The 18988-nt window shown below is 50.8% G+C and overlaps 1 protein-coding gene across 1 annotated transcript in view; it reads left to right on the top strand.

Moving 5' to 3' along the window:
• CRY2 (cryptochrome circadian regulator 2) overlaps positions 1–18165 on the top strand; it is a 31924-nt gene extending 13759 nt beyond the window's left edge. Inside the window, exons 6-12 of the mRNA XM_010964628.3 lie at positions 4615–4755; positions 5882–6193; positions 6435–6586; positions 6711–6913; positions 7240–7332; positions 8487–8628; positions 15890–18165. Of these exons, the coding sequence (XP_010962930.2) occupies positions 4615–4755; positions 5882–6193; positions 6435–6586; positions 6711–6913; positions 7240–7332; positions 8487–8626 (1041 nt within the window). The 3' untranslated portion in view covers positions 8627–8628; positions 15890–18165. The remainder of the gene's footprint in view (positions 1–4614; positions 4756–5881; positions 6194–6434; positions 6587–6710; positions 6914–7239; positions 7333–8486; positions 8629–15889) is intronic.
• Positions 18166–18988: the final 823 nt, after the last annotated feature.

Raw genomic sequence — 18988 nt, 5'->3', positions numbered from 1 at the left:
AACAACTTGTTCTATTCCTGCTCGGATGGCTGGGCATTTGGCCCAACAGCCAAGTGATAACAGTGGAACAAGGAGGCTGAGACAGGCCTATGTGGAAAGAATGCTTCCCAGCAGGGAGGGCATGCCATGGGCCCAGCCTCCCCAAGGCCCAGCAACCTTCATGTCTCCATCTGGGTGTTACCATCAGACAGGGCCAAAAGCAAGCTCCAGTGACTGAAAAGAGCTAGTGTCCAAGGGCTATGGGGAACCAGCTGTCTCTGTCCACATCAGCTTTACCCAGAGATCCTTGCGGTCAGTTTGGAGACAAAGGCTGCGCCAAGAGGGCAGAAGGGTGGAGATGACAAATGGGATGGCAAGGATAGAATGAGACTTAAAAGTAAAGAGCTTACCTGTGGCCTGGGCATTATCATCTCCTTAAAAGCCTTTTATAGAGGAATGCCCCTTAGATCACTGCTTCAGGGACTCCTTTTCCGCATACCCCTGGAGGGCCTTTTCGTCAAGGGGCCTTGTATCAGGGCCCTTCAGACTTAGTGGTGGCCAGAGGGAATACTGCATCCTGCACATCTGGGAGAATAAAAGATGCCTGACAGACAGGAGTTTAGCCTGATTTCAGGAGGTTTATTTTAACTTCTTCAGTTCTCCAAGTCTGAAGTGAGCATCTACTCATGTCAGGATGGTCTAGCTACTAGAAAGCCTGCCCAACAAGACAGGCATGGAGTCTGTCTCCAGAAACATGTCTGTAGGAGGTGACAGATTTGAAGCAAGGAATCACAATATGCTGAGGATTAGGAAAGGAATGGTTCAGAGGTTATGGGAGCAAAAGAGCAAGAAGATTATGTTAATCAGTTCTTGTTTGCAAGTTGGCTTTTGAAAAAGAAAGTTATTTAACTCACATAACCAAGAGTCCAGGATGTAGCCTTCAAGCACAGCTGGATCCAGATGTCCAAGTAATGCTACCAGGAATACATTCTCCGTCTCAGCTCTGCCTTTCTCTGTATTATTTCATTCTCAGGCAGGCCTTCCTTGAGCAGTGTCAAAGCTGGTCACCAGCAGCTTATTTTCAACCCGCTTAGTACCACCAGAAGAAATTGTGTGCCTCTGTTCCAAAAGCTTCAGAAAAAGTCCCGAGGAGTGCTTTTAATGGTCTGGCTTGGGTCATGTGACTGTCCCTGACTCAGTCACTATGGCCAGGGAAGGGGGTGCTTTCTCTGGCCAGACTTGCATCTGAGAGTAAGCCCACTCCCAGAGTCAGCAGCGGGCTTAGCTTCACTTTTCCCACTTAAACTGAGATTAGGGAAGGGCTGGGTCACCATAAGAAAATTAGACGCTATTACCAAAAAGGGGAGGCAAACAGTATGATCTTTACCACTGGGTTACCCTATGGTAGATGAGGGCAAGCACCTCTATAAATAGAAAGTGTCCATATTATTAAATGAAATTTATTAAAGGAAAAAAGAATGATGGAATCTTGCAGCCCCCCGTGATGCCACATGATGCATTAATGACTGCTTACACCATGGAGAGTGTCAGATGCTATGTTCCCCCTGTAGTCTTGCCAAAGAGATCAAACCTGAGTCCAGAACAGTCTTTGGTACCAGCCACCAATTTGTAGACCACACACCAGACGGGGGACGTGTTGAACTGTACCATAAGTACACAGCAAAATCCAGGCGGTGGGAATTAGTACATGTCAGACTGCCTGGGTGCCTCCACAGAAAAATCTAAAAGGAGGAGAGAGATATGGCAAGAAATGTGTAGAGTGAAAAAAACTTAAATAACACGTCAAAGTCTTTTAAATGGCCAAGACTAAACTATAGAGCCTCGGGATACAAATTTGGATGAGGAAAAAAATACTTAAAAATGCAAAGGATAATTGAAGAGATAAAGCCCTCCCTTCCAGATGTGCATTGCAAAAATAGAAAAATATAAACATTTTTAAATGCCAGAAAGTGATTATTATAAAAGTTGGACAAGTAGTCATTTATGGGGCAGGCAGGGCACTGTGACTGGTTGGAGCACGTAGATAGGCTTCTTGGGTGGCTGGCAAAGTTCTGATTTTTGCACTTTGGCAGTGGTTGCACAGGTGTTTGTGTTAGAATAGTTCATTAAGCCACACATCCGTGTGATTTCTGTACCTGTGCCTCACTTAAATAGATTTTCAAAGAGAGGTGGGCAAGAATGTGAGCAGTCAAATATACCTCATGTCTGTTAGAGATACTTAACTCAACACCCGAGGGATCACCTGCCAAGGAGGTGGCCTTTAGGTTGAGACTTGAAGGAAGAGTTAAAATTAACCAAGGAAGGGAGAGTGGAAAGGAAGATATCATTCCAGGCCAAGGGAGCTCATGTGCAAAGGCTAGTGAGCATGGTGCTTCAAGAAATAGCAGGAGAAGAAGCTAGAAAGATGGGCCCACATACACTGTCGGGTTAGCTTGTAAGCTGTGTTTAAGATTTGGGACTCTGTCCTAAGAACATCAGGAAGCCCAGTACATGTATTGTCCTCAGATAGGGATTTTAGGAAGGCAGCTGTGCTCACCACTATACCACCAACGCACATGTGGGATAGGGATTTTAAAGAATCACTCTGTTCTCAGTGTGGAGAATGGATTGGAGGGGCACGAGAATTGATGCAGAGAGGTCATTGGGAGACTGTCACAGTTGTCCGTTGTAGATACAGTCTTAGCCTAAACCAAGTTGGTGCCAAAAGAAAAGGACAGATTGGAGAAATACTTGGGCAGTAGAATGGACCAGACCTGGTGAGCGGTGAGTCAAAGATGATGGCCAGGCTTTTGGCTTGGGCAATCAGTTAGATGACAGTGCATTTTCTGAGATAGAGAGTGCCAACAAAAGGGTGGTTTAAAGACAAGAGCCTGTTACCCTTGAGGTCCCTGAAAGGCAATCAAGTAAAGATCTCTGGCAGGAAGTTGGATGGAGTGATCTGGAAGTCTAGGTGAGCAGCCTAGGCTAGAGCTACAGACGTCGTGATCATCTGCAAAGAAATAGTCACGGGAGCCATGGCACTGGATGAGCTCCTGGAGGGAACACAGTTGTTGAGTAGAGGACCTAGGACAGAGCCCTGGGAGGTGAGCACTTAAGGGGTTGGGAGGGGCGGTGGAGCTGGTGAAACACAGAGAGCAGCCAGCCAGGTGAGAGGAAACCGGGAGCTTGTGGCGTCCAGAGGCCAACGGAATGGTGGGTATGGAGATGAGGGGGTGGGAGGTCCGCTGGGTGAGATGCTGCTGGGAGGTCCAAAAATACAGGGAAAGAAAATGCCTGCAGGATTCGGTGGCATGGACATCACAGAGAGTCTGATGGGGGTGCTGAAGGCGGAAGCTAGACTGACGGGTGCTAGAGGGTGAAGGTGGGTGTGAGGAAACGGAGGGAGGCTGGCTGTGAAGGGAGGAAAGAGGACCCAAGGGGAGAAGTCCACTGTGACAAGAAGCTCTTTATTTTTGTTTTGTTTTGTTTGCAAAGAAGCAAGATCGTTTTCCCAATGATCTTGGAGTGGACGCCGAAGAGAGGGAGAGATGGAATGTGTAAGAGAAGGAAGAGGGGTGGGCGGGCTCCAGACCTGGGGGTGGAGCTTGGCCTTGGGCAGGGTCACAGGAGGAGCCAGGTATGTGTGAAGGCAGGAAGGTTTGTAGATTCTGTGGCTAAAAGTTGAGGTGTTTCCTACCTAATGGCTTCCATTTCCTTATCATAGGAAGGAAGGTCATCTGCTGAAGGGTGGTGGGGAGTGTGGAATAGAGGTCTGAAGAGGGTGTGAAGTGTGTGAAATAGTCATTGCGAAGAGAAAGAGGGCATTAGGAGTTGAGAAAGAGAAAACAGTTATCAGAGGTAGTGGAAAAGGACTGGAATCCAGAGTCAGTCCCTCCAGCCCTGTCTCTTACCATCTCTATAACCCCAGGAGAGTCACACAACCCTTTGAGCTTTGTTTCCTCGTTTTCAAAAGGAGGTGATGGCATGCTGCCTTGGAGAACCATTTAAGATCAAATGAGAGAACACACATGTCAGCTGTGGAGGTAAAGCGCTCTGCCGGTGGCAATTGATAAAAACCAGACGAGTGATACTATGTGACAAGTGGCCCCAGAAGTGAATGACTCTGTGGGTCCCCGGAAAAGGGTTTGTTGGCCACTGTTGAACGGGGGGGGAAGTCACCACCATGCAGCTGTAGCCTCAGGGCCCCGTCACCAGAGCAGGGACTGAGCGCTGGTATCTTCTGTAAAGTAGAAGCCCTTTTTCTTCTGTATAATCACAGACCCTTCAGTGCTTTCAGAAGCTTTCGTATCTGTCATTTTACTTAATCCCCAGGAGGTGGAAAATTTTGTCTCACTGAATAGATAAGTAGCTGAGGGACCATGTAACTTGTTATGCTCACACCACAAATTAAATAGTAAAGTCAGGACAAGAACTTGGGCCTCATTCTTTGCTTGGTGGTGGTTCCATCAAAAATTGTGCCAGCGTGAGGGAGCGGAATGACACCGGGCTCACGTGCTGGCACTTTGGCTTTCTGGTCTGCAACCTTAGGCAGATTCCTTGACCACCTGGTGCCTCGGGTTTTTTTCTCTGAAGCATCCAGGTCTGTCCTTTCACCACCTTGTCTTTCTGCTGCAGGCCTGGGTTGCCAACTATGAGAGACCCCGAATGAACGCCAACTCCCTGCTGGCCAGCCCCACGGGCCTCAGCCCCTACCTGCGCTTCGGCTGCCTCTCCTGCCGCCTCTTCTACTACCGCCTGTGGGACCTGTATAAAAAGGTGAGGGGCGGCGAGGGCGGCACCCCCTGCCCTGCTTGCAGCCAAGTGGCCCAGGGCCTCCGGGCCAGTCAGTCACCCCGAAAAGAGGCCTTCCCTCTGGCTTACGTGTGCATACAGTCCAGAGAAGGTGAGGAAGAGGCCACATCCAAGACGTGGCAGAGCCCAGCACAACCCAAACCGCTGATCGAAATAAAATCCAGGTTCTCCAGTGGAGCAGGACAGGCAGAAAAGCCGACCTCAGGGTGTGGCCCTAGGGGTGGCAGGACAGGCGGGTCGATGGGGCCAAGTATGCAGGGTGGGAGGCAGGGAGGGCAAGGCTGGAGGCAGGCCGGAAGTGAAGAGCACAGTGGGCCTCTACAGGGCTGTGCCCAGAGCATTTAAAGGGAAGCGTAGGAGTGGTGATTGCCCATCAGTGATGAGGAAATGACCCAGAGGGCTGAATGCAGGGCCAGATTCGGACTACAGGAAGCTACCCCGATGGTGAGGCACCCACCCCCAGAAGGACAGAGCGCAGCACCTCCAACTATTCAAATTCATCAGATCACCTGTGTCTACATTGTTTCACACTGCTTCCCCATCTTTGCCAATATCTATATTTTGCGGCACAGGATGGCTTTGCCAGTTTGGTGGGTGATCTTGTGATTTTAGGAAGATTATTATTTGCTTGGATCTCTTAATTCCCTCATGGCCCCAGATCAAGGCTACTGGGTGTAACTTTATCTAACCAAAGTCTAGACTGAGCAATTTTTATGCTTGCTGATGGGAAAACTACCTTCAATGTTTAAGAAAGTGGAGCCAAACAGGGCCGGTTGAGGACAAGGATCATGACCAGTCTTGGGGAGCTTAGTTCCCAGTGCAGAGTCCGCAGCAATATCCCTTTCTACTGCCTGACTCTCTGCAGCCATTCTCGTTGCTCAGAGGAGTAACGGGCACAGCCAGGGCCCGGGGTTTCAGTCTGCTGGCACACTGTGGCGCTTCTCCTAGGGCATAGTCCCTTCACGCATCTAGGGGCTTTGGAACCACCGAGTTTGTGGCAGGTTCAGATTCCTCTGTGGGAGAGCCCCGAGTGGCACAGCGCTGAGAGCTGGGCAGGCATTTGTACCCACGAGCTATCCCCACCCCTCAGGTGAAGCGGAACAGCACACCCCCGCTCTCCCTGTTTGGGCAACTCCTGTGGCGAGAGTTCTTCTACACGGCAGCCACCGACAACCCCAGGTTTGACCGCATGGAGGGGAACCCCATCTGCATCCAGATCCCCTGGGACCGCAACCCCGAGGCCCTGGCCAAGTGGGCCGAGGGCAAGACAGGCTTCCCTTGGATTGACGCCATCATGACCCAACTGAGGCAGGAGGGCTGGATCCACCACCTGGCCCGGCACGCCGTGGCCTGCTTCCTCACACGTGGGGACCTCTGGGTCAGCTGGGAGAGCGGGGTCCGGGTGAGTGCTCTCAGCGGGCAGCTGGCCTGTACCCTCTCATCAGCCCAGCTCAGTGCAGCCCCCTTCTGGGCTAGGGGATGGGTTGGGACCCCTGGGCCCAGGAGGTCCCCTCCAAATCCTCCTTGGCTTGCCCTCAGCAAAAGGGCTTTGGCTCTCTTTTCCACGGGGCACGTGGTGACTGGGGGAGAACCATGGCTGTAGGTCCCCAAAGAGCTGACTGCCCCACTTTCCCCACATCTAGGTATTTGATGAGCTGCTCCTGGATGCAGATTTCAGCGTGAATGCAGGCAGCTGGATGTGGCTGTCCTGCAGTGCTTTCTTCCAACAGTTCTTCCACTGCTACTGCCCAGTGGGCTTTGGCCGCCGCACGGACCCCAGTGGGGACTACATCAGGTGAGGATGCAGACCAGGCTCTCTGGATTCTGACCTCTGTGGCTTCCTCCTAGAACGAGATACGCTTGGCCCTTTGAAGGAGACTCCCAGCATGCTGTTGGGTTGTGTGGTGTGTATGTTTCAGGCGATACCTACCGAAGTTGAAAGGCTTCCCCTCTCGATACATCTATGAGCCTTGGAACGCCCCAGAGTCAATTCAGAAGGCAGCCAAGTGCATCATTGGTGTGGACTACCCACGGCCTATGGTCAACCATGCTGAGACCAGCCGGCTCAACATTGAGCGGATGAAGCAGATCTACCAGCAGCTCTCCCGCTACCGGGGACTCTGTAAGGAGCCACTACTCCCACCACCATCCCCTGCTTCTCTGAATGGCAGATAGCACCTGCAAGTTCAAAGGGCACAGATGGTGATTCCCAGATATTCACAGGGGGAGACCAAGTGCTGTCTTCAAGGCTGTTAAGTTGGCTTGACTCCCCGGGGCACAAGACACGCATGCTGGGCTGGATCAGGGCTCTCTGAGTAGTTGTGGCCAGTGGGAAGAGATGGAACCTTTGTGTCATGGCCCAGTGCCCCCTGCCTTGTACTCATCTGCCCCACGGCCCTCTGCAGTCCTGTGAGATTGCATTCTGATTACTCCCCTGCCTCTTTCCAGGTTTGCTGGCATCTGTCCCTTCCTGCGTGGAAGACCTCAGCAACCCAGTGGCAGAGCCCAGCTCGAGCCAGGCTGGGAGCATGAGCAGTGCAGGTGAGTAGCCACTGGCCTGCCGTGGCCTGTGCCCATCCCGAGGACACTGCAGAGCTACCACCACATCCGTCACTAGGGGCTGAGACAAAGGCCAGAACAAGTCTGTGCCCCAGTGGAGCTTATATTCCATCTGAGGGAGACAGATCCTAAAGGAACCATGCAAGATCATGTCAGATAACAAGTGCTTTTGGGGAAAATAAAATTGAGTGACCTCATGAAAGAAGGGCTGGAGAAGGGGGTTTTTTTTAGATGGAGTATCGGACCCACATAGTGAGCAGAGCCAGCCTTCCAAGAACTGGGGGAAGAGCATTCCAGGCAAAGGGAATAGCAAGAAAAGACCCAGGGGCGGGAACAAGCTTATCCTATTCCAGCAACGAGGGGAGGGAGGCTGGTGCGGCTGGCGTGTCCTGAGTGAGGAGCTGGGATGCGATGAGGACAGGTGCAGCAGGAGCGCCGTGTAGACTCAGCATCCACGAGGAGGGTTAGGATTCTGTCTTCAGAGCACAGGGAAGGCACTGATGGGTGGTCAGCGGGGCAGAGGCATGACCTGGTTTCTGTTTTAAAAAGCTCGCTCTGCCTGCTGTGTGGAGGGACAGTATGGGCAAGAGTCCCCAGTTATAGGGAGGCTAGAAAAGAGGCGGCTACAGGTGTCCAGGCAGGAGATGGCAGCAAGACCCGGGCAGTGGTAAGAGAGAAGTAGACAGACTTGCTGCATTCTTAACCTCCACCTTCAGCTCTGAGATGATCAGTAAGGTCAGACTGGCAGGAACGTCACATTTTTTCTAGTTTGTCCAGCCCACAGGTGAGGGCACTGTTCATTCTGGCTTTAGGAGGCCCAGCCAGCATGGCAGAGGGAAGTTTCCACCTTCAGGGCGAGGACAGCAGACAGGCTGCATCAATCTCTGGCCTTAAGCCCATGTGCTTTGGGGCCCAAAAGCTGGCTTTGCTGCCAGTGGTCCTGGCTGTGCTCTCCTTGGACATTTCCAGGCAAGGTTGATGCTGAAAGGAAGGCCTAGGGGCACGTCTGAGAAGCACTGTGCTGGTTACATTGATGAGCCAGGTTCCCTGTCCCCCAAAGAGCTGCCACTGCAGAGTTAAGGGTCATCTTGGCTCAACGCACAGTCTGTGTGACACTTTGACCCACTTCCCTACAGGTCTAAGACCACTACCTGGTGGCCCAGCATCCCCCAAACGCAAGCTGGAAGCAGCAGAGGAGCCTCCTGGTGAAGAACTCAGCAAACGGGCCAGGGTGGCAGAGTTGCCCTCCACAGAGCTGCCAGGCAGGGATGTCTGAGAGTGAGTGACAGCAGCTGAGAGCTTCAGGGAGGGAGGGGGGAGAGAGGTGGGGGTGGGTGTAGAACACTGCTGCCCTGCCAGCTCAAGGTTAAAACTCAGCAAACGAGATTACAACCTGGGGGGACTACTTTAGGATTTTTTAGGATTTCAGCTCAAAAATCCTACCCTGACTTATACCTTCTAAAATTAAAAAGGGGGTTAAAGCCCTGATCTTTCTTTGCCAGCTAAGGGAAAAGAATTATTTGACTCTTTCTACCTATTAAAGTGAGCCACATCCAAAAAAAAGCGGACGTGAAGACTGGACGTGAAGCTGTGGGAGAATTGGCCCAGTGGCAGGGCCTGAGCGTGCTCAAGCCCCTCTGCCGTCACCCCAACGGGCTGTGTTGTGTAGGCAGGCCAGCAGAGGGCAGCACCTACCTTCAGAAGACAGGCTTAGGGGTGTTTGGAGGCTCACTCAGCCCAGCCCCACCAAAGGACCAGGAGGTCCCAGCTCCCCATCATCTATCTGTGCCTCTTACAGCCGCTCCTCCGTTCTCACCTTTCTTGTGGCTTTGGGTCTACACTTCCTTGTCAGTGCTCATCTTTCTTGGAAGCCCCCTGAATGTCTTTTGAAAAAAAAAAACTGGCTCCTCTTTCCCCAGAGCAGGAAGGGCCTTTTATGCCTTTCTGTGAGAGATGTAAATTACTGTCCCCTTTGAGTCATCATCTCAGGCTGTTCCCTATGTGCCAAGTCTGCATCATTAGATTGGAGAGTGATTTTCTCCATGGAGCTGATTGATTCTTTTTTCCAAACCCCTCCACTTCACGGCCAGGCCAGGCCATCTAGTTGGAGCATCTAGACTTAAATGCTGTGTGAGACAATGAGTGTTTGACGCTTGTGCCCTTTATCCTGCTGAACTTGTAATAGATGTTGCTGATGGACAGACTGTGTTACCTTGTTCTGAGAGTACTGGCAGCCTTAGATACAACTCTCTTAGTCATCTGTTAGCTCTGTGGTTCTAAGCAAAGTTCATTCTGTCTTACAAATCTGGAACTTACCAGGCTGATACTCTGACTTTCAGGTGAGAAGACCAAAGAACAGAGAGGTTAAACGTCTGGGTCAAAGTTGCTCAGTAAGCTAATGACATCCAATTCAGCATAAAACTGTTGCCAGCAAGTGTGTGAGGGAGAGGGGTATAGAACATATGAAATGTGATACGACGCCCATCCACAAGGACTTAATAGTCTGCTTAGGAGAAGAAAACAAATAACTGATAATTCCTAGACAAGTGATACAGACTCTTCAAGCTTATTACAAGACAGCTCTTGGTGGGCTGGGGTGATCCTGGAGTACAACACAGAAGTTTCCCCTAGGGGGCTGGGGAGATGAATTGGATTTAGGCAGCAAGGAGGGCATTTCAGATAAGAAAAACAGCTTAATGATTATGTAATTTTGTACTAATTATTTAACCATTATGAGACTTGGTTTCTCACCGGAAATTAGGTTCTTGTTACAGAGATTAAATAATTAAATATATATGTCAGTTAATGTGTGGGGCTGCTAGGAATAGAAAACCTGACTACTGTGGCTAAAACAAATACAGGTTTATTTTTCTTACCCAACAAGAAAGAGATCCAGAGCTGGGTGTTGCTGGTTTTGGTTTGGTGGCTCAACAATATCAGAGCCAGCTTTTCTGAGATTCTCTTGCTTCATGGCCTCAAGGTGGCTGCCACAGCTTCAGCCATCAGTTCCTCATTCAAAGCAGGAATGAGAAGGAATCACAGAGACAGCTGCACTCATTCATTCATTAAACATTTATCAAGTGATCACAATTTGCCAGACACGTTGTAGACATTGAGATATGGTTGTGAACAAGACTGACAGTCCCTTCCCTCTTGGGTGTGTCTTTGTAGGAGGAGACAGACAATAAAAAAATAGATACATCATGTGCCAAGAGGCCCTAAGTGTGTGAAGGAAAAATCAAATTGAGTAAGAAGATAAAAAGTAAAGGTTGGGGCACAGTGGAGTTTGCAGTTTTGTATTATGAGGGTTGTCAGGGAATGCCTCTCTTCTGTTTATCAAGAATATTAATGCTTTCCCAGGATACCCCTCCCCAGCTTTTTACATTGGCCTCATGACCCAAAATTTAGTCCCAAAGCCACCCCCCAGCTGGGAAATAGGGATGTGGATTGTCAGGATTGGTTAGACCATTGATTTTCCAGCTTGAGTGAGCAATAGAACCCCCTAGAGAATTTGGTAAGCCACAGGTGGCTATGCCCTACCCCTAGAGTTTCTGATTTGGTGGGTCTGGGGTGGGATCTGAGAGTTTGCACTTCTAACAAGTTCCCAGCAGTTCATGACGCTGCTGTTCTGGGACTGTATTTTGAGAATCACGGACTTAGACCAATCGTGATCCATTGTCTGGGCTGGGCCCATGACCCACTGAACAAAATCCAGGTTCTGTTAGCTAGGAAGTCTGAACACTGGCCAGCAGCTAACAGTGTCTACATAATATACCAGACACTTAGCCAGGCCCTGCCTCATAAGTTCATAAGTGAAGTGGCAGCTACTACTATTATTATGACTATTGTTATCATTATTATTTTAGAAGAACGTAAGGTTACAGTTGGGTCTGATCATGTAGGGTTTTAGATATCAGGCAGGTGAGTCCTTGGAGTTCTCTCTGAGAGCCTAGGAGCATTTTGGAGCAGGAGAGCGAATGATCAAACTGGCATTTTGGGAAGATTCACCAGGCGTGGGCTGGGCCCTGCAGAGGACATGGTGGTGGGGAGGCAGCCAGCTGAGAGGCTGCAGCGATAATTCCAAGTGGACGCTTCAAGGTGCAGGGGTCGGCGCCTGTCTCTTGTTTTGTGGTCCAGGAGATGTCCGGTCACCCTACTGCAATATCAAGGACTGGTTCTCAGAATTTAGCCCTTAATCGTGGCTAATTGGTTGGAGGTGGGGGCCAGGAGAGGACAGGACAGACATCTGTGTTCTTGGGAAACAGAGAGAGAAGAGTGCACTTCTGTTTCCCCGTGTGCTGGCCGTCACACCTGGGCCTGAAGATGTTTAGCGTCCTCATCAGTAACATGGTGGAGACAGCACCTTGTCCCCTGCCCCACCCATCCAGCATACACACTTGGGAAAGAAATGGAAAATCCTTATGTGAAAAGCCTTTGAATAAGTAAAACACACCACGCAGATGAACTCACATTACCATCTTGCACATGCTTCCGAGGGAGTCTTTGGTTGTGTTATGGTTACTCCAGTCAGAGCCAGCACACTGGGCCGGCTGGACCACAGAGCAGTGGCCCCAGGGCCTGAGTTGACAGTCTTACTGCGCCTACTCCCTTCTCCTCTGTCAGTTTTAGTTGTGTGACTTGGGCAGGATTCATAACCTTTCTGAGATGCTTTCGCTGTCAGGTGTGAATAGCCATTCTTTACCAGCCTGAAAGCCCCTCCTGGACCCGTTGAGGCTCTGTTTAGCTCCAACCTCTATAGTTTTGTGCTTCTGTTATTTCTAATGCCTCAGGTGTGGACAATGATTTAAACTGATCTTGTGGGAAAACACACCCTGATATCGGTAGCTTCCATGCTTACCGCAAACCCACGTCAGTATCTGTTCTGCATTTGGCTTTATTGTACAGTGTTCACTAAACTGAAAAATAAGCCAGCCCCAAATAGCTGTCGGTTCAGATGCTTCCCATAATCCCCAAAGCTGCTGACTGCCGAGGATTCCATCAGCCTCGAATTGTGTACAGATTCATCTTATTGGTCCGATTATTTTACCACGAGGGGAACAGTTCACGTGATCCATTTGCTGTTCTGCGGGTACATAGTGATCTGCTGAGAGAAGCCCACTGAATACAAAGGGTTTCTGGCCAAGGATCACCTCTTCCCCTCCCCCTCCCAAAGCTCACCAGAGCTGGGGGCCTCCCTGAGGAAAACCTGACTCCTGGAAGCTGTTCGTTGCCTTTTTGACATTTGTTACCCCTCCTTACATGAAACAACGCGTGTGAAAGGCTCCGGTCAACCTATAAAATGCTGCCCAGAGTGGAGGCCGTGTGGTCCCTGCCTGGGAGCAAGTTTTCCTCACCTCTCTGGCTCTCGGTTCCTGACCTGGGAATGAGAAGTTGGGACTCAGTACCCCCTTGCACCTTCCCTGGCACTTACTGAGTAGCTTTTGACTGACGGACGTCCCCTCCCCTTGGCTGTAGGGTTTGTGTGGTGCAGGAAGGGCAAGTGTGTGAGGAATGAGACAGAGCTAAGAGCCCAGCTGGGGTACACAGCTGCACCTCTGGCCTTCCCTGCTCCTAACTTGGAAGCGCATAGCAAACCCTCTGCCCCTCCCAAGCACTTGGGCACAGTGCTTCACCCAGTGTGGTGGGGAGGGGTGACCTCTGAGACCTGCTTACAGCCTCCAAACAAAGTTTCTTTCAGACCTTGAGCCGTAGTGGACTCTGCTGACATAGGCGCTTGTGTACATGTTATCCACACACCCACCTGGGCTCGGGCCGGGGAAGGGTGGATTTGCAGATTTGGGTTTCTTGTTAGCATCCGGTGGACAGGAAGGGGTGTGAGGGCACAGGTACCCAGGGGGTCATCCTAACTGACACTGGCACACTGAGGGAGGCAGTCATTAACTTATTCTATGTTCCAGCCACTGCTGTGTCTTGTATTAATGACGGATTGAAAGAGTTGGACAATCATGAGACTGATTTTTTTGGCGCATGTTTTATGAGTTGATTTTTTTCCCCTTGTGCCTCTCCCCTAGCTGTTCTTCCCTTTCTTTTAGTGCTGCTGTCATCATTTTCCTGCAAGGCCTCATATGATTTCCCCAGCCCCTCTTTCCTGCAGACTTATGCCCTAGCTTGAGAACAAGAGCACAGGGACCAGCTCATTGTCTGCTGATCAAGCAGCTTGAATAACTAGTTATTCAAGCCTTTGACTAGCTTTGTAAACAAGGACAAACTCATTCTTCCAAACCTTGGTTTTCTGTGTGTGTGTTTCTGATCCCAACATAGAGGGATGTGGGTCACTGGGGTTTATCTGAGGCCAGGAGGCAGCCACCTCCCTTTATGGTCTGCCTCATAGCGAACCCATGCCCAAGTCAGAGTAGGTCTGAATGAATTGTTATTATAACCACCTGACTGTACCTCACCCCCTTATCTTCTAAGCTTAGGCATCAGTTCTTAAACCCTCTGGGTTACCCATGCTTTGAAGAATCTGATGAAGGATGGAGCCGCCTCTCCCTGGAAAATTGCACCCATTCACACACACAGAAAAATGTACACAGAATTTCAAGGTCTTCGTGGGCTGCCCCTTAAGCCCACCCTTGGACCCCTTAAGGATCCAAGAACCCCAGAGTGAGAGCCCTTGTCCTAAGGAATCTTCAAGTACTCTTTATCTTCCTCTATCCTGTAAGGTGGAGAGGACACAAGAAACGGAGGTAGCGTGTAGGAGGACTGGTGTGTCTACTCTGCAGTCCTGAAATTCTCAGTCTCAGAAGAATCATCATCTCTTTGACTTAACAACAGTGGTCAGAGAGAGACCTGTGTGTAAAATATATATCCCAGTCAGCATGTTTCAATAAACATGTATATACTTTAGTAGCAAATATAATTATTTGTAGTGAAAAGTATGGCTAGGCTAGGTTATTATAGTACAAACTTAAAGGGAAAACTTGTTGAAGACATTTTAAAGAAGGAGGCACTCAGTACTGAGCCATGCAGGGACGCACTTCTGTTTGCTCTTGATTTTTCCCAGCTTCTAGGTGAACTATCATCACCCAGATAAAATCTTCAGATTTAACATTTGTCTGAAAAGGTTTGCATGGGTCAGAAGACTGATTTTTTAATCCCTGACTCCAATGCCTTTGACCCTTGAGAGCATTTTCCCTTTCCTGTTAACATCTGGACTTCATTTATGTTGCTTGCATATTAGTCTTCATGCCACCATGTTGAATTCCTTCTTTTTATATCCTCTAAAAGTCATCATGAGCAGTACTATAATATAGAGATTACCTAATGGTAAAAACACAGGTTTTGGAATCAGACAGACCTGGCTTTCCTGTTTTGGCTCTGCCACTTCTGAATGTGGTAGTCATGGGCAACTTCCTTATCCTCTCTGGCTTCGGTTTTCTCATCTGTAAGAACAGAGGCCATATCTTTAGGGTCAGTGGGATCGCAGCTATGTTAGTTTGTTTGGGCTCCCATAACAAAGTGCCACAGACCAGGTGACAGACAGCAGAAATTCTCCCATAGTCCTGAGAGCTAGAAGTCTGAGACAACTTGATGACAGGGCTGCTTTCTCCCGAGGCCTCTCTCCTTGGCTTGTAGATGGCCACCATCCCCCATCGTCTTCACTCCGTCTCACCTCTGTGTGAGTCTGTGTCCTCATTGCTCTCATAAGGACACCAGTCTTATGGGATCAGAGTCCACCCTAAACACCTCATTTTAACTTAACTACCTCTTTAAAGATCTTATCTCCAGAAACAGTCACATTCTGAGGGGACACAATTCAGCCATTTCACAAGTGTACAGTGCTTGACCCATAAGCTCAGTAATCCTTCTGGTTATTATCTGCCTCACCATCATTTAAACCGTCCAAAGTTTTAACTGAACCCTGCGTGTCTCTTTACACTCTCAGACGCACTAGACCTATTCAAACAGGCAACCCAGTGTTATGATGAAGCCACGTCTTCCCTCTGCCCCAGATTCAGAATGTTCTAAATCTTTAAGATGAGTCATCCTTGTGTCCCCCTCCAGCCCTCCGTCTTCTAGCACAGTGCCAGGGTTCTTTTATCTCTATGTGGAAATTTGCTCACCGGCTGATTCTAAACTCAGTCATTGCCTTCATCTTCCAAAATTACTGGTCCTGGCTGGCTTCTCATCCAACCATTTTTTTCTGATTCTCCATCTCTGGCAGCAGCCGCTGTGCCTTGATTCAGAAACTGCCTTTGTCACATCTGACCAAGTGTTACCCAAAGCCTCAGGTGAGTGTCTGTGGCCTTCTCCCCCTCCTCCCCTGCTGCCCTCAGGCCCGGGGCAGAGGAGGAGCAGAGGGTCCGCAGAGGAGAGCTTGTCCTGTGTCAGCACCTCAGAAGCCAGTGTTCAGGCACCCGCTGACATCCCAGCAACGACCTTGTCCCCAGGTACCTTGGCCTGTTCGGTTCGCTCTATGCTCTTCCCAGTTCCCCAGAGAAGCAGCTAGAGGAGCCATGTCCCTGGGCAACTGAGCGCCTCCTGAATGTTCCTTCTTGCCCTTGTTTTTCCCTTTCAGCTGCAGTGCTGTGGCTCCGTGAGCAAAGCCTGGGTGCCCGAGCAGCCACCGTGGCAGCAGAGTGCAACCTGCAGAACAGCTGATCACCTACAGAGATGGAGCAAACGTGTGCGTGTGTGTGCGCTTGTGCAGAGGAAGGAGTGGGGGCCTGTTTGCGTGTGCATGCATCTGTGTACACTCGTGTGGTTCTGAATGCTGCCTGGGCTAGAGGAGCACCTGTAGCAGCTTCACCTCAGCCTCCGGACACCAGGCTGGAGGTCATGGCAGTGACTTTCATCCCAGACCTGTCCCTGTGAGCCAGCTGCCTTGTCTGAGAGTGGTAGGACCTTAGCTGGGTTTCTGGCATCTGTCCCCCGACCCCAGCACTTCCTCCCTCCCTCCTCACATCAGACTGAGGAGCAGGGCGGGGAATCATTTCAGGCTCTGGCCCAGAGCATGCGATTTTAGAGGCAGCTGGGGTCCTGCTGAGTTCCTACTTTATGACCCTGGAGGCTGGGCAGGCTGGAGCGGATGGGTGCTGTCCAGACATCATCACCTGGCCTGGCTTCTTTCTTATTTTAAAATTCTCTGCCACTGGGTTCTTCAGACTCTTCCTTGGGCGGCTGGGACTGAGCGCGAGGATGTAGACAGATCTGCAAACTCTGCCATCGTATAGAAGTACACCCAAGTACCTGACTGGAGTGCTGTATGCACAGTACAATGGAAAATAGCCTAAGAACATCTCCCTTTTTGGAGCTGAAAACCTGAGGTTAGGAACAGAATCCTAGTCTCACTGTTCCTTCCCCAGAAGCTGAGAGCCAGCCTCAGAGCTCACTGTGGAGACTCAGTGCCACTGCCAGGAAGAGGCCAGGTTCCTGGTGGTAGAAAGCCCCCTGGTTCCTCTGGCCACATTTTGTGGCACCTCAGAGCTGCCACCAAGGTCAGCTGATGCCCAGCCAGGGAAGCCATTCTGGTCTGCACTCTAGAGGCCTCCAGGGCCTGCCCGGGGCTGACCAGCATCCAAACTGCCGTGTCAGCTCTCCCAGTAGGTGGACATTAAAGACCCAGGCCGGTGGACTGCCAGGGACAATTGGGAAAGGTCTGGCCGAGATCCCACCCCGCACGCCAACCCTTCCAGAAGCAGCAGGTGGGAGGTTTGACCCAGAGGAGCCAAGGCCTTGCATTCCAGAAGCAGCCTGTGCCTCCCACCTCAAGCCTCCCGCTGTCGGAGGTCTGTGCTGAGAAAGACACAATGAAAAGAAGGATGATGTGGTCAGCTGGAGCAAGTCTTCCTTCCATCCCATGGCCTGCACTTGAGCCACAGTGTGTGTATGTGTGTGCGTGTGTGTGCGCACCTGCAGGTGTATACGTTGCTAAAAGGTCAATTCCTCTTTGGATTTTTGTCCTCACGCGTAATATTGAGCTGGCCCCTGGGCCTTCTCCTCTCTACCTCCCCTGTGACCTTTCCTGGCCTCATAGCTGTTAACTTCCCTTGGCCCCAGCCCTGCCCTCCACTGTCCTCTGTCCCAGGACCAGAACCCTGGGGTCAGGCTCCTGTCTCCCACATCTGTCCAGCACATTGACAGGCTTCTTCCTGAGATGTCCTCAGGCTTTCTCAGCCAGAGAGCTGCCTTTAGAGTCCAACTCTTGTATGTATGTCACCCTCACTAGAAATGTTCCATAGTCATGTAGGGGGAGCAGGGCACAGGCGATGGTTTGTATTCGCAGCATTGGGTTGGGGGAGTCACTGTTCCCTGAGCCCCAGCCAGGAGGAAAGAGAATCAGGACTGTTGCCAGGAGAGTAGGGCAGGCCTGGAAGGGCTGGTCTGAGAAACCAAGAAGACTGAGGGGTTAGGGCCAGAGCCAGTATTTATTTAGCAGCACCTTCAAATGTTAGGATGATTCCCTTTTCCTACCTGTTTGACGATGGCTCTCCCTAAGGTCCAAGTTGGCAGGACCACCTCCCCCTACTTCACCATCCCTAGCATGCTGGCCCATTCCCAGTAGAACGAAGCGTTCCACTCAGAGCTGGGAGGGGTGGGGTGACAAGAGGGTGCATCCAGTGTCCTGGAGCTCCACTGTGGCTTCATGCCTCCCCTCTCCTGGCCCAGGTGTCCCTGGGACCTGCTGCAGCAGAGCATTGCCCCAAATCTTGATCCAAGGGCCAGCATGGGGAGGAGATGGGTGCAGGCTAAATGCACTTTATTCAGAGATTTTCTGTTGCTGGGAAGGTGTGTTTCTCCCACAGTTTGTGAATATTCACGTGTTTCATAAAGGTCTGATCTTGTCTGAGCAAAGCTGTGATGTCAATTTTGTGGGGGTCTGGGGATTGGGAGGCAGTAGGGCTCAGCCTGAGTGAAGCATTAGGCCATACTGTCTTAATTCTGCTGGAACCTGGAGGCTCTCACCCTTCTTGGAGGTGGCAGGGAGGAGGGGACAGGAGATGGAGGAATGGGAAGGCTCCCAGTTGAGCAACTGGAACAGACTAGTGGCTCCTCCAGAGCTTGGGCAGAGTTGAGGGTCAGTTGGCCAGAATGGTACAGAGCACGCCAGCCCTGGGATGAGGTTCCTGAGTGCTGTCCTTTAGGGACCCAGTCTCTTGGCCCACTTAAACACCCAAGCAGTCGGCAGGGCCCTCTCCAGGCCCTCGATCCGTTCTTTACCTCAACTCAGCCACATAAGCCGCAGCTGCTTGGTGCAAAGGGGATGCAAGCCCTCTGGTTTTGGCTACATGGTCAGATCTGCCCACAGCCAAGCCCAGAGCCTGGATGCTGACTTTGTCTCATGCCATCTGGCCAGTGTGGCCCCCCTCTGTGGTGTGCATAGGCTTTCCTGTGAGTTTTATAGTCTTGGGCCACTGGATGTGAAAGCTGTTAGCCCACACCCCAAATTCCTGTGGGAAGGGGTTCAGACCAGGCCAAGAATATCACAAGCTGCCTTGCACAGAGAAAGGGGGAAAGGAAGAACTTGACCCTGGGACTCGTCTCATTCTCAGCTGTACTTTGAAGCTCCTGATGGCTCCCTTCTCACTGAGACCTGGACCTGGCCTTCCCTCTCTCCCTTCTGGCTTCTCTCTAATGTGGCTTTGGCTTGGCCTGGGGAGCTAAGATAACCTTTGTT

Source organism: Camelus bactrianus, chromosome 10 (assembly GCF_048773025.1).
Source record: "Camelus bactrianus isolate YW-2024 breed Bactrian camel chromosome 10, ASM4877302v1, whole genome shotgun sequence".
NCBI classification, from domain to species: Eukaryota; Metazoa; Chordata; class Mammalia; order Artiodactyla; family Camelidae; genus Camelus; species Camelus bactrianus.
The sequence above is the reverse complement of the archived record's forward strand: the minus strand, read 5'-3'. Positions and strand labels throughout refer to the sequence as shown.